This window comes from Ursus arctos, unplaced genomic scaffold (assembly GCF_023065955.2).
Source record: "Ursus arctos isolate Adak ecotype North America unplaced genomic scaffold, UrsArc2.0 scaffold_39, whole genome shotgun sequence".
NCBI classification, from domain to species: Eukaryota; Metazoa; Chordata; class Mammalia; order Carnivora; family Ursidae; genus Ursus; species Ursus arctos.
This window is the reverse complement of record NW_026623055.1, coordinates 1,332,863-1,348,193: the sequence shown is the minus strand read 5'-3', so window position 1 is coordinate 1,348,193 and position 15,331 is coordinate 1,332,863. Positions and strand designations below refer to the sequence as shown.

The 15,331-nt window shown below is 43.7% G+C and overlaps 1 gene segment (V, D, J or C); it reads right to left on the bottom strand.

The window, feature by feature from the left end:
- Positions 1–652: 652 nt before the first annotated feature.
- LOC113250017 (immunoglobulin lambda variable 1-40-like) lies at positions 653–2,388 on the bottom strand. The segment is given in 3 exon segments: positions 653–751; positions 1,843–2,192; positions 2,306–2,388. Coding segments are annotated over 3 exon segments (510 nt in total).
- Positions 2,389–15,331: the final 12,943 nt, after the last annotated feature.

Here is a 15,331-nt window from a genome sequence, read left to right as displayed (position 1 = left end):
AGGGCCATATGCACCCCAATGTTCATAGCAGCATTGTCCACAGTAGCTAAATAGTGGAAGGAACCGAGATGTCCTTCAACAGATGACTGGATTAAGAAGATGTGGTCCATATATACAATGGAATATTGCTCAGCTATCAGAAAGAATGAATTCTCAACATTTTCTGCAACATGGTCGGCACTGGAGGAGAGGATGCCAAGTGAAATAAGTCAACCCGAGAAAGACAATTATCATATGATTTCTCTCATCTATGGAACATAAGAACTAGGATGATCGGTAGGGGAAGAAAGGGATAAAGAAAGGGGGGTAATCAGAAGGGGGAATGAAGTATGAGAGACTATGGACTCTGAGAAACAAGCTGAGGTCTTCAGAGGGGAGGGGTGTGGGGGAATGGGATAGACTGGTGATGGGTAATAAGGAGGGCATGTATTGCATGGTGCACTGGGTGTTATCCACGACTAATGAATCATTGAACTTTACATCAGAAAGCAGGGATGTACTGTATGGTGACTAACATAATATAATAAAAAAACATTAAAATGATAAATAAATAAATAAAACAAATTCCTCATGAAAAGACATCTAAAGTAAAAGCAGTCAAATATATTTGCAATTTGGTACCATATTCTTTTCCACACTTATATGTAGTGCCTCAGCCAGGGCCTTCAGTAATGGGGTGCAGGACAATATTTTTCCACAAGATGAGGAACAGGAAAATGTGACTTTTAACTTCATTATTAGTCATCTCATTCTGCAAATAATATACAATGCAATTATACAAGGAAAATCACTGGTTGGATCTTAGCATAGATGGGAATAGACAGGTAGTCATTCCAAAGATGCAAATGCACAATTCAGCAATAGATGCTCCAGGGCTGGTGCCATCCAGATACAAGATATCTCCCCAACATGGACAAACAACAGGCATTCCTACTGATGGCTAATGAGAGGATGGCATAGCTCCGGAAACTTCTACAAATAGGTAAATGAATCCTCAGAAGTCAGGAGTGAGATGAGCACACTGGACCTGGAACTCCCAGTCCATGAACTTCAGAGCAAAGACATTCTGTGCCCCGACCTGATGGGGGATGTCCTTTCTGTGCGTTTTTGGACACATTGTCTAGAAAGGGTCTGACTTTGAGGACAGAGGGAAGGAGGATCTTCAACTCTCAGGTGGTGCCCTGGATGGACCTGGCCCCATGAGGGCAGCAGCAGGAGCAGCAGAAGCAGAAGCCACAGGCCAAGCTCCTTCTCCCAGCAGATGAGAAAGGGGTTCTGCTCCCAATAATCACAGGTCTGGGGTTCTGTGTGAGTCCTGAGAATGTTGTCACAGGAGGGGATGTGAGGAACAGCTCCATCCTCAGACCACAGCCCAGTGATGACTGGGAAGCCAGAGTTGCCAAACATGGAGCCAAAGAATGGGTCAGGACCCCCACAGGGTCTAACCATTATAATAGGTGAGGATTTGCGGGTTCATTCATGGGAGCTGTTGGTACCAGGACACATACTGTACACCCGTGATGTGTCATGTCTCACACAAGCCTGGATTCTGCATGCCTGTCTCACTCTTGACCTGTCATGAACTCATACCCTAGGGCAGCCTATCCCTGGCACCCAGGAATGTCTGCTTAATTGGAGAAAATCATGTAATGTGTTCGTGTCAAAGACAGGCTTTGGAAGCTGAATTTCAGAGAATGGGGACAGATTTTGTAGACAAAATTCCCTAGAGTGTGTCTCAGACTCCAGCTTACTCCAAGCAAAGGAAGGAACCAGCTGACAGCCAAGGAGTAGGGGATGCACAGGAAACCCCGTTACTGAGGGGACAGCAGGTTTTTGTCTCACTTCCCCATAGGCCCTGAGTACTGTGTGACTACCGTCACTGAGATCATAGATCTGGCAGTAATAATCAGCCTCATCCTCAGCCTGGAGCCCAGTGATGGTCAGGGAGGCTGAGCTTTCTGACTTGGAACCAGAGAACCGATCTGAGACCCCAGAGTTTCTGTTTTCATCATTATAGATGAGAAGTCTGGGTCCCTTTCCTGGGAACTGTTGGTACCAGTTCACATCAGGTTGATATTCCTCTCCATCATAATCCGTGTTGGTGGGGATTCCAGTGCAGGAGATGGTGACACTCTGGCCAAGGGCCCCGGACACGGAGGGCGGCTGAGTAAGCACAGACTGGGCCCAGGATCCTGAAAGTGGGAGAGACACAGAGAGGGTGACACTGGGATCTGGAGACAAGAGGAGGAAGCAGAAGCCTGTATGTCCTCCCAGGGTCCCTTCCCCTGTCCCCACGTCCAGTCACCTGTGCAGTGAGCAAGGAGGGCGAGAAGGAGAGGGCACCAGGCCATGGTGAGGACCATCATCGATCCTGCCTTCTGTGGCTTACAGCTGAGCAGAGCCTCCCCTAATCGCTCCTTCCCTTTTCATCCTCTGAGAGAGGGAGGGTTTGTCTATGCAAATGAGACCTCCAGCTTTCTGACACCTCACTGGACCTGGGTTGGGTTCCTCTCGCTGAGGCTATCAGGGGGATAGGCAGGGGAAGTTCTCTGTGGGCCCAGGGGGTGGGGATGTTATAGCTCTGAGCCCTGAGCAGAGGGCACAGCAGTGTCAGGTGGAAGGTTCCAGCTCTGATCACCCCTGACACCTCAGAAACTGGCCCTGATGGCCCCCTGGTGTCAGATCCAGATATACATTTGTGTGAAATGGTGACCAGAGCCCATCAGGCATGACTCCTCCTCCCCACTACTCTGATCACTGTCCCCTGTGTTAGAACCCTGTCAGTTGTGTCCTTGTGTGGCTTCCCATCTCATCAATAGACTTTATGCTGTACTCAGACTCCTCAGGGTGTGTCTTTTGACAGCTCCGTTATCTGTTCTTGGGTCAGGACTGAGATGTTGTCTCTACACAAACTCCTCTAGATTGGATCCAGTCCAGAACAGTGCCAGGATCCCAGGGACACATGGCCCCTTCTGTGCAAGATGCTGTGTCTTTTCTCTTGTGTGAGTTCTCTCTGGTTTCTGAGCTCTCCTTCCTCTAAGGTTCCCACAGCACTGAGGAGACAGAGAACAATTCTCTCTGGGTTGTGAGTAGAAGACCTCATGTGCATTCCTACAGGGTTACACACTGAAAATCTTTGTCACCTGTCACTGTTTCCACCTGCTTTTTTTTTTTAAGATTTTATTTATTTGACAGAGAGAGAGAGTGAGCCAGCAAGAGAGGGAATACAAGCAGGGGGAGTGGGAGAGGAAGAAGCAGGTTCCTAGCAGAGCAGGGAGCCTGAAGTGGGGCTTGATCCCAGGACTCTGGGATCACGCCCTGAGCCGAAGGCAGACGCTTAATGACCGATCCACCCAGCCACCCCTGTTTCCACCTGCTTGAAACAACAGTTCCCCACACACTGTGGGTAGTGATTCCCTCCTAGGCTCTGTTGTCCCAGCACAGAAACAGAAGTCTGCAGGAGCCCTGCCACGTGCAGCTGTGTGTGGCCTTGTCCTCAGAGCACAAGGGGCAAATGCTGGAAGTTCCAGGAGGGAAGGAGTGACAACTGCAGATGCTCTGACAGGGACATGGTGACAAGGCTTATGTATCAGTTACACCTTAGCCTACAGTGTACTTAAAATGGATGCATGTTGTTTAAACAAATTTCAACTCAGTAAGATTGATTTTAAGTCAATGGCAATGTCAATTTGAAAATGCAAGTGTAATCACTCAAATACTTTTCCAGATCTGTTCTTGTTGCAAGCAGAATATGTGTAGAAGTTGTGGTTAAAAAGATGGATGGAGAAACAATGGAGAATAATGCCTTCCATACTTAGCTGTGCAGGTTTTTATGAACTTCTATCTGAATTACTTGATTTATTATTATTATAATTTTTTTTCACGAGTTTTGTATCATGGGCCTAGACCTGCAGATAGAAAACATGATATACTTCCTAGTGGTCCCCACAACGGGCTTGTTCCTATGAACCTCAGAGCTATCACACTGATGGAATGACTAAATATAGACAGACTTTCCAGGATGGAGTCATTTCAGGCATACTTGCCTCAGGTGGACACAGCTGTAGTCCCTATGCCTTGTATCTAGCATGTTCAGGATACAGCAATTGCTCATTCAGCCACCCATAACTAGAGAGGTGGTTTTTTTTTTAATTATTCAATGCCAACTGAATTTAGAAGATTCTGTCAAAAGTCCCACATCTGAGTGGTGGAGAGGCAGAGATAAGAGAGACTGTGTCTGAGGTCATAACCCTGTGGCCCTCAGTTAGGACAGAATTTTCGGCAGAGGTCCATCCTAGCAGGACCGGTCACAGTAGTGAATGAAGGAGTGACAGCCCAGCCTTGTGAACACAGGGAGGTTTTGTTCTTCTTCCCCATGAGCCTTGAGCTCCATGGGAGCAGCTCCTCAGTCCCTAGTTTCTTCTCTGGAAAGTATGGGACTGAATGGGTGTGTTATCCTCCTCCTGGTCTTGCTTCTAGTTCATCCCAAATCCACCCCATCTCTGGAAACATTTTCTGCCCTCCTCAGTGAAATCTCTTCTTGTCTCTTTGGTCACTGCTCCAGCACTGAGTCCACTGGGAATCTCAGAGCCCATGTCAAGGTGAAGGGACAGGGTCACCTCTGACTCAGTCCTGGACCCCTTACCATGTATCATGGGACAGGAGACCAGGGCTGGGGTAGCCCACAACAAGGGGCACCCCAGGTTGTGATGTTACCCTCCTTTGCTCTCGGAAACCATTATATGAAGTAACATTGATGTAACTGCTGGAGTTTTGAGGGGAAGGTAATCATATCACCACTAATAGTGAGATTCATTCCAATATCAGAAAAAAAAATAAAATAAGGAAATACATGCCTCCTAGTCTAAAGTAGGAATGACACTGCCTGAAAACGTTTGCGTGAACAACATGAGCATTATAAAATACCCTTTTTGTGTACTCACTATGGAGCAGAAAGAACTAGAAGGATGGCTGGGGAAGTGGAGGTAGATTTGGGAGGAACACACAATTTCTGGAGTAATAGGTCAGAGGGACAGCACAAAATTGGAGGTCAACCCATGATACCATTTAAATGTGATTCAATGCTCATTTCTGAATCTCTAGTAAATTGTTTAATGAAATTTGCATGGTCATATTTTTTCTTTCTCATCATTGGTATTCAGAGCCTTAACTCAAATCAGACATAAAGATTCATATGAAATTCAATTCTTTCTATTAAACAAAGCTATTACTGAGAATGGAGTGAAAATTTATAACTACGTGTATCAAATTTTGAGACAAAGATGAGGACCTAAAATTTAAGAGACAACAAAGAGTTAAAAAGGATAATTACAATTTCTGAGGATGTAAATATCAGTTCTCATCAGTCTCCACAAATGCTGAAGTGGATGAGAGGTAACGCACTAGTGTGAATCCAGATATTGCTGATAAAGGAAGGAAGCTGCATGTATTGTGTATTTCACCAGGAATAAGCAGGAACACCATAGTTTTCAGAAGGATCCCTGACCACTAGAGGGAACTCTGAGACAACCCTGCTGATTGTCCCAGTCAGTCTCATGGGTCTGCGTTATTGAATTACTGTCCCTGAGGACTGTCTAGTTTCCCACCACTGGCTCCCACTAGGTGGTAAGTGGGAGCCAGTGGTGAGTGGGAGAAGTGGGAAACTAGATGAGGGAGAAGAACCAGGGCACCAGGAGCCCCTCACAATGCAGAAGGACAGACAGTAGCTCTCCAAGTGTCCCTTAGCGATGCTACTTGAGGCAGCCAAGACTTTTCCTAGGGCTGTGCTTTTAATCCCTGAAGGATATGCCCATACACTCCTCCAGCCCTGGGCTAGGATATCAGTGAGTCCCAAGGCAATGTGTGCAGTGACTCCACCTTTTTCTCCCAAACTTTGTCAGGGACTCAGAGCTGAGGGCTCAGGGGCTCTCTATCTGGGGCAGCTGAGGTACCGTGCATATTACTTACCTCACATCTAATGTTGCTGAAACATTCACTTACACAATCTTCCAGAGAGGTTGCAAATGGCCCTGCCTGTATTTTCTCTGATGGTAAGAGTGAACGTTTCCCATGTGTTATGGGTTCTAATGGCTAATATTTTCAGGACATTTTGCTTTTGTGTGTGCTACTGAAATTATCTTGTAATATTCAAGTCTGTTACTTTTTCATTGTTTCCTGGAGCAACAAAATGAAATTAGTTTACATGACATATTTCAATATTTTCCTTTCAAACAAATATTCAGACTCTGTGGATGGCAGAATCCAAACTACCTGACCTGCCCAGGGAGAGGGGTTAGAAGTTGACAGAAGGATAAAGATGACTGGCTACTTGTGTCCAGCTGATGGGACCAAAAGACAGTTGAACTGTGCCCACAAAATCTTTTCTCTTGTGTCTCTATGGAACTTCTTATCTAATGATTGAGAACTGTGAAGGGCAGAGAAATCCTGGCCCTGCTGAAGCGCCCAGACTCTGCTTGCTTGGACAAATGTTTGGAATTGCGACCTTCCCATTCCCAGGTGCAGCTGATCTTATGGCCATATGCCCTCATAGGTCGTTTCTTCATGCAAATCTGGTCCCTGTGTGTGACTGTCCATCTATCTCTGCTTGGACCTGGGCCAGGACAACAACTCATGATGATGGAGGATGAAACTTGAGGTAGGGGTGTGAGTCAGAGCTGAGTGATCATGTGGCTTCTGGGGTCCCCAGGTACAGAAATTCTCACTTCACTGAGACACTGCTTGGTCAGTAATGCAACACTCAGGAGAGTATTTTCCAAAGCACTGTCCCTTCTGGACCAGCTCAGCAGTGCCCCCTGGTGAGTTGAGCCTGCCTGACATCACCCAGCTCTTCTGGACCATGCAGATTTCAGCTGGATTTTTCTGATGTGACTGCCCAGGGGCATACAATGAGTAGGTCTCCTACACCATGATTAATTTTTTCCAGGTCACTAACAAACTTCAGAAAGCTAAACACAGAATGTATTGCACAGTGATTACGTTACTAGATATTCATGATAACCTGGCATTTGGATTTTCTTCAGCCAATGAACAGCTTGAACCAAATTTAAGGCTTTAATCTTCCCCTGAGTTCCCCCATGTTCATACACGGAATTGATCGTACTTGGGTTCCTTTTATAGGGTGTCTCACTGTGATTTGCCCTTGTTGGTATAAGGGTCTCCTGTTAGGTTATGCCAGTGCTTATTGTATAGGACTTGACCTTTGATATCTATACTGGTCATGAGACTGTAACATTGTCAGGAAAAGTGTCTTTTGCTCTTTCTTACCTCTCTTGGTTTCCATTTGTCTTTGCTAGCCTGGAAATTCCTTATTTTCTTTTGCTGCTCTGATATGCTTAACGTATTTCTAGTGGGGTTTTGTAATAGTTCTTAGTAAGACAATTGGTATAAAAAATCATTACTAAAAGTGGAACCTCCTTGGATTTAGAGATCCTCCATCCAGTTTTTTTTTTAAAGATTTTATTTATTTATTTGACAGAGAAAGAGACAGACAGCGAGAGAGGGACCACAAGAAGGGGGAGAAGGAGAGGAAGAAGCAGGCTCCCAGCAGAGGAGCCTGATGCGGGGCTTGATCCCAGAATGCTGGGATCATGCCCTGAGCCAAAGGCAGATGCTTAACGACTGAGCCACCCAGGCACTCCATCCATCCATTTCTGTACTGCAGGACCCCCGTGACCTGTTACCCAGCAGCATGAGGCCTCATCAAGTTTGTTGAGAGCAACATGGATCATCACTTAGAAAACTAGAACCTTCTAGAAATTCTCTTATAGTGACAAGTTTATCTGATAATGGGGTTTGGGCTTACAGGATCTAGACTTGCAGTAACAGATTTATTTAACATCATCCGAACTAAGGAACCTGAGAGAGAAAAGTATGTGAACTCTGGGATTAAAATGGGGGAAGTGAGCATGTCTGAGGGCCCTGCCCTCAAAGGGGAAGGGTCATCTCCTGCTTTGGGGTATTTCCATGATCCCCAGGACACCACTGGAGGAGAGAGAGAAACACAGACTTGCTAGTTTCAGAGTCAGGAAATGATCAGCTAATCCGGGGACAGAATCAGGGGACATGTAAGGGTCTTGGCAGAGGGGACAAACAAAGACTTTACTGGCAACATGGCATCATTAAAATTCTATCTCTCAGATCTTAGTGTCAATGTAAATGGTTTAAACGCTCCTATAAATGCCACAGGGTTGCAGATTGGATAAAAAGAAATACCCATCCATTTGCTGTCTACAAGAGACTCATTTCGAACGCAAAGATGCATTCAGACTGAGAGTAAGGGGATGGAGTGCCATCTTTCATGCAAACAGACCTCAAAAGAAAGCTGGGGTAGCAATTCTCATATCAGATAGATTGGATTTTAAACTAGAGACTATAGTTAGAGACGCAGAAGGGCACTATATTATTCTTAAGGGAAGTATTCAACAAGTGAATATGACAATTATACATATATATGCCCCCAACAGGGGAGCAGCAATATACACAAGCCAACTCTTAACCAGAATAAAGAGACATATAGATAAAAATACATTAATAGGAGGGGACCTCAACACTCCACTATCAGAAATAGACAGAACACCCTGGCAAAAACTAAGCAAAGAATCAAGGGCTTTGAATGCCATACTCGACGAGTTGGACCTCATAGATATATATAGAACACTACAGCCCAGGACCAAAGAATACTCATTCTATTCTAATGCCCATGGAACATTCTCAAGAATAGACCATGTTCTGGGACACAAACCAGGTCTCAACCGATACCAAAAGATTGAAATTATCCCCTGCATATTCTCAGACCACAACGCTCTGAAATTGGAACTCAACCACAAGGAAAACTTTGGAAGAAACACAAACACTTGGAGACGAAGAACTATACTGCTCAGGAATGACTCGATAAACCAGGAAATCAAAAATCAACTTAAACAATTTATGGAGACCAACGAGAATGAAAATACAACAGTCCAAAACCTATGGGATACTGCAAAGGCAGTCCTAAGGGGGAAATACATAGCCATCCAAGACTCACTCAAAAGAATGGAAAAATCTAAAATGCAGTTTTTATATTCTCACCTCAAGAAGCTGGAACAGAAACAGAGGGACAGGCCTAATACACTCACGAGGAAGCAGTTGACCAAGATAAGAACAGAAATCAATGAATTAGAAACCAGAAGTACAGTAGAGCAAATCAACAGGACTAGAAGCTTGTTCTTTGAGAGAATCAATAAAATTGACAGACCACTGGCAAGGCTTATCCAAGAGAAAAGAGAAAGGACCCAAATTATTAAAATTATGAATAAAAAAGGAGAGGTCATGACCAACACCATCGAAATGGGAAGGATTATTAGAAACTATGAACAACAGCTATATGCCAATAAACTAAGCAATCTGGAAGAGATGGAGGCCTTCTTGGAAACCTATAAACTACCAAGACTGAAATAGGAAGAAATTGATTTCTTAAACAGGCCAATTAATTATGAAGAGATTGAGTCAGTGATAAAAAACCTTCCAAATAACAAAACTCCAGGCCCGGACGGTTTTCCCGGGGAATTCTACCAAACATTCAAAGAAGAAATAATACCTATTCTCCTAAAGCTATTTCAAAAAATAGAAACAGAGGAAAGCTACCCAACTCATTCTATGAGGCCAATATTATCTTGATCCCCAAACCAGGCAAAGACCCCCTCAAAAAGGAGAATTACAGACCGATTTCCCTAATGAATATGGACGCCAAAATCTTCAACAAGATCCTTGCTAATAGAATCCAACAGTACATTAAAAGGATTATCCATCATGACCAAGTGGGATTCATACTTGGGATGCAAGCGTGGTTCAACATTCACAAATCGATCAGCGTGATACATCATATCAACAAGAAAAGACTCAGGAACCATAAGATCCTCTCAATTGATGCAGAAAAAGCATTTGAGAAAGTACAGCATCCTTTCCTGATTAAAACCCTTCAGAGTGTAGGAATAGAGGGTACATTTCTCAATCTCATAAAAGCCATCTATGAAAAGCCTACTGCAAATATTATTCTCAATGGGGAAAAGCTGGAAGCCTTTCCCTTAAGATCAGGAACACGACAAGGATGCCCACTCTCGCCACTATTATTCAACATAGTACTAGAAGTCCTTGCAACAGCAATCAGACGACAAAAAGCGATCAAAGGTATCCAAATCGGCAGAGAAGAAGTCAAAATGTCTCTCTTCGCAGATGACATGATACTCTATATGGAAAACCCAAAAGAATCCACTCCCATACTATTAGAAGTTATAGAACAATTCAGTAATGTGGCAGGATACAAAATCAATACTCAGAAATCAGTTGCATTTCTATACACGAATAACGAGACCGAAGAAAGAGAAATTAGGTAATCCATCCCATTTACAATAGCACCAAAAACCATACATTACCTTGGAATTAACTTAACCAGAGACGTAAAGAACCTATATTCTAGAAACTTAAAATCACTCTTGAAAGACATTGAGGAGGACATAAAAAGATGGAAAAACATTCCATGCTCATGGATCGGAAGAATTAACATAGTTAAAATGTCCATGCTACCCAGAGCAATCTACACTTTCAATGTTATCCCGATCAAAATACCAAGGACATTTTTCAAAGAACTGGAACAAACAGTCCTTAAATTTGTATGGAACCAGAAAAGGCCCCGAATCTCCAAGGAACTGCTGAAAAGGAAAAAACAAAGCTGGGGGCATCACAATGCCGGATTTCAAGCTGTACTACAAAGCTGTGATCACAAAGACAGCATGGTACTGGCACAAATACAGACACATAGACCAATGGAACAGAATAGAGAACCGGGCAATGGACCCTCAGCTCTTTGGGCAACTAATATTTGATAAAGCAGGAAAAAACATCTGGTGGAAAAAAGACAGTCTCTTCAATAAATGGTGCTGGGAAAATTGGACAGCTACATGCAAAAGAATGAAACTTGACCACTCTCTCACACCATATACAAAAATAAACTCCAAGTGGATGAAAGACCTTGATGTGAGACAGGAATCCATCAAAATTCTAGAGGAAAACATAGGCAGCAACCTCTACGACTTCAGCCAAAGCAACCTTTTTCATGACACATCCCCAAAGGCAAGAGAAACAAAAGATAAAATGAACTTATGGGACTTCATCAAGATAAAAAGCTTCTGCACAGCCAAGGAAACAGTCAAAAAAACTAAGAGGCAGCCCACGGAATGGGAGAATATGTTTGCAAAGGACACTACAGATAAAGGACTGGTATCCAAGATCTACAAAGAACTTCTCAAACTCAATATACGAGAAACAAATAAACAAATCAAAAAATGGGCAGATGATATGAACAGACACTTTTCCAATGAAGACATACAAATGGCTAACAGACACATGAAAAAATGTTCAAAATCATTAGCCATCAGGGAAATTCAAATCAAAACCACACTGAGATACCACCTTATGCCAGTTAGAATGACAAAAATAGACAAGGCAAGAAACAACAATTGTTGGAGAGGATGTGGAGAAAGGGGATCCCTCCTACATTGTTGGTGGGAATGCAGGTTGGTACAGCCACTCTGGAAAACAGTGTGGAGGTCCCTTAAAAAGTTAAAAATTGAGCTACCCTACGATCCAGCCATTGCACTACTGGGTATTTACCCCAAAGATATAGACGTAGTGAAGAGAAGGGCCATATGCACCCCAATGTTCATAGCAGCATTATCCACAGTAGCTAAATCGTGGAAGGAACCGAGATGCCCTTCAACAGATGACTGGATTAAGAAACTGTGGTCCATATATACAATGGAATATTCCTCAGCTATCGGAAAGAACGAGTCCTCAACATTTGCTGCAACATGGACGGCACTGGAGGAGATTATGCTAAGTGAAATAAGTCAAGCAGAGAACGACAATTATCATATGATTTCCCTCATCTATGGAACATAACTAGGAAGATCGGTAGGGGAAGAGAGGGATAAAGAAAGGGGGGGTAATCAGAAGGGGGAATGAAGCGTGAGAGACTATGGACTCTGAGAAACAAACTGAGGGCTTCAGAGGGGAGGGGGGTGGGGGAATGGGATAGACCGGTGATGGGTAGTAAGGAGGGCACATATTGCATGGTGCACTGGGTGTTATACGCAGCTAATGAATCATCGAACCTTGCATCAGAAACCAGGGATGTACTGTATGGTGACTAACATAATGTAATAAAAGAACATTAAAAAATAAAAAAATAAAAAACAAAACAAAACAAACAAACAGTTGAAATACTAAAAAAAAAAAAATTCTTTATTCCCAGTCTCAGGGGGAAAGCTTTGAATGTAATTGTTATCAATGATTTTTCAATTGATCTCTTTTGTAAATTCTTTTTATCTCATTAGAATTTTTTTTCAATTCCTAGTTCCCATGAGATTTATGAGGAATAGGTTTTGTAGTCTATAAAATACTTTTTCTTTATTTTTAAGATGATCATATAATGTTTTCCCCTCTTTTGTGTTACTATGATGAATTATATTGAATGATTTTTTATTATGTTCAATTACTCGACGAGTAATACATCATTACTTTTTGATGTAGTGTTCGATGATTCATTGGTTGCGTATAACACCCAGTGAATGATTTTTGATATTATTAAAAATAAACTTATTTTAGAAGTTTTAGGTTTTTAAATGAAGGTTGTGAAGATAACATAAAAAAAAAAGGAAGGTCTGTCTATGCAAATTGGGACCACCCAGCGACTACCCAGCTCCACCCTGAACCCTGGTGCTAGAGCTTAGTTTATGCCTCAGATGGTGGATGGGCATTAGCTTCATCCCCTGAGGAGAACCCTGGGGGGAAGCACCTGCTGAGACCACACATAGGCACCCTGAGTTGAGGGCACCAGCCAAACAGACTGGTTCTTGCTCTACAGGCCTTGGCTCACAGCTGTGGCTTGGACACCTGCCCATACCGCCTCCTGCTGGCTTGGCCCTGGTGCATGTTACATGGTGTGTGAAAGGCAATGTTAGCATCCTGCCTGGGAGAAGGGCAAGGGCCTCTCAGACCATTGTCAATTCAATGGCACCCTCCTCACAAATAGGAGGGATCCCTCATCCCACGGCCCCTCACTAGGCTGTACCACTTCACCAGCATACACATCTCGGTTCCTTACTTTGGCCTTCTCAGGTGCTAACCCTTATCCTCCCTCATGCTTTTACATTAATGAAGGGTGGGATCATGGGACTTGGCCCCTAAGGGAGGACATGCCTTGCTGTCAGCACAGCAGAAGGCCCCCTCAGGTTCTAGATGCCACTCTGTGTATGATCCTGCTGTCCTGGTCTCCACCTGCCCCTTCAGTTCCCCCAGGTCACCTCCAGGGGCTCCTCCTGCCACCCTTCCTCACTCCAGTCATCCAGGCATAGGACACCTGCAATTTCCCCATTTATTTAATGACCAGTGTTCCAGTGTTAAACCCTGCTCTCCCTGGAGCTGTCAGATCTATGTGCCTCCATCTCTCTCACTCCTACTTCTTCTGCAAATTCCAAATCAGACTCCACTCACACTGATAAGGTGTCTTGGGTTCTACTTCCCACTCGGAGCCCCAGCCTCATAAAGGCACCTGTCCCCATGGCGGCAGCTGGTCCATCCTTTTTCCCCTCCCACAGCTCCTCTTTAGGGGCTGGAACTAGGAGCACACATTCAGCTGACATATGATGTGGACAGATTTACTTTTAGTTGGAAAAGATTTATAGTTTTTTCTGGATGAAAATAAAGTTGTTCAAAGTCAAGTCCAAAGAAATTTCCAGTCTTGGGGAGCAGAGAACCATTGCTTCTCAAGACATCCCCACATCACCCCTTGCTGGATGCAGGAGCACAATCTCTCTGGGACCTGTGATCCACAGTAATGCTCTGGTCCTGGAGCCATGACCCACTGGTTACCAGGGATCACCCTAGTTGAGGGCCTAAAGGAAGACATCTGAGGAACCACAAGGAATATTCCAGGTTTAACTGAATTAGCAGGACTGCACCTTCTAATTCTGATCCCCAGCAGATATCATCAGGGTTGGCTTTAGCCTTTGTGAGTTTGGGTGCATGTCTGTCTTCATTTGGGTTGTCCCCAATCTCAAAGTGAGGTTGACAGTGCAGTTCCAGTGTCCCCAGTGAGTACTTCTCCAAAGTACAGAGTGACCTTCTGTACCACTGCCAGTTTCAGTGGGAGCCCAGGATTCAGATCCCTCAGAAAGTACTCTTTGAATAGGAGTTTGTATTTGCTTCAGCCTTTGTTTCCCTGGTGAAGGAAGAGGTCCCTGGGAGAGAGCGTACAGCTTATCAATGTGTCAGACCCCTAGCAAGGCCCTATTCCCAGCACACCTATTATGTGTTCCCCAAACCCAAGTCTTTGTTGCAAAGGGCAGAACTGATGGCCCTCCTTCACATGCCACATCACAGATTCCTGCTGATAACCTGTTCTGTGAGGCCAGAACTCCTCCCCAGGATGCTCACCTTTCCCAGAATGGCATTTTCTGCCCACTAGAGCATTTTCTAATTCAGGAAATATTTAGGGGAAATGAAAACTCACATTTTGGAAGAATGGGTTTTCATGTTTGTCATATAACTATGTGTATTGATTTAAGAACTTCATGTATCATTACTGTTGGTAAGATAGATGCTGGCACCAGGCACACCTGAGTTTAAATGTCTCAATTTCTAATTCATTAACAGAGAGAATGTGTGTGTGTGTGTGTGTGTGTGTGTGTGTGTGTATGAGATTAGTACTCAGCACTCTGGGATAGAGTTTGCCCTCCCTGTGGATTAACTCTCACATGGGTAGTATGTTTAAGTTATGGCTGCTCACAGCTTGAAAAACAATCTATACAGCACTTAAAAAATATTCAAATGTTACTTATTAGGGAAAGATACAAAACCACAATGTGGTACTACTTTACTCCCGTCGGATGACCATAGTCAAAAAGACATACAATTACAATTGGTGGCTGAAAAGTGGGACAAATGGTCTCTCATTACAGCCTTGATAAATATGTCACCTTGCAGCCATTTTGGGAAACAATCTGACAGTGGTTCAAAAGATATGTCACCAATTACCATATGATCCAGTAGTTCTAAATATTTTTACACCCAAGAAAAATGAACACATATGCACACATAGAAACGAGTACAAGGATGTTTATGGCAGCAGTATGGTTAATTGGTAAAAGATGCAAATAACCCAAATATCCATGAGCTGATGGATGGATAGACAATCTGTGGAATGCCTAACATGGGAAATATGACATGGGTGAGCTTCTGAATCATTATGTGAAAAAATCAAATTTAATAAGTTATT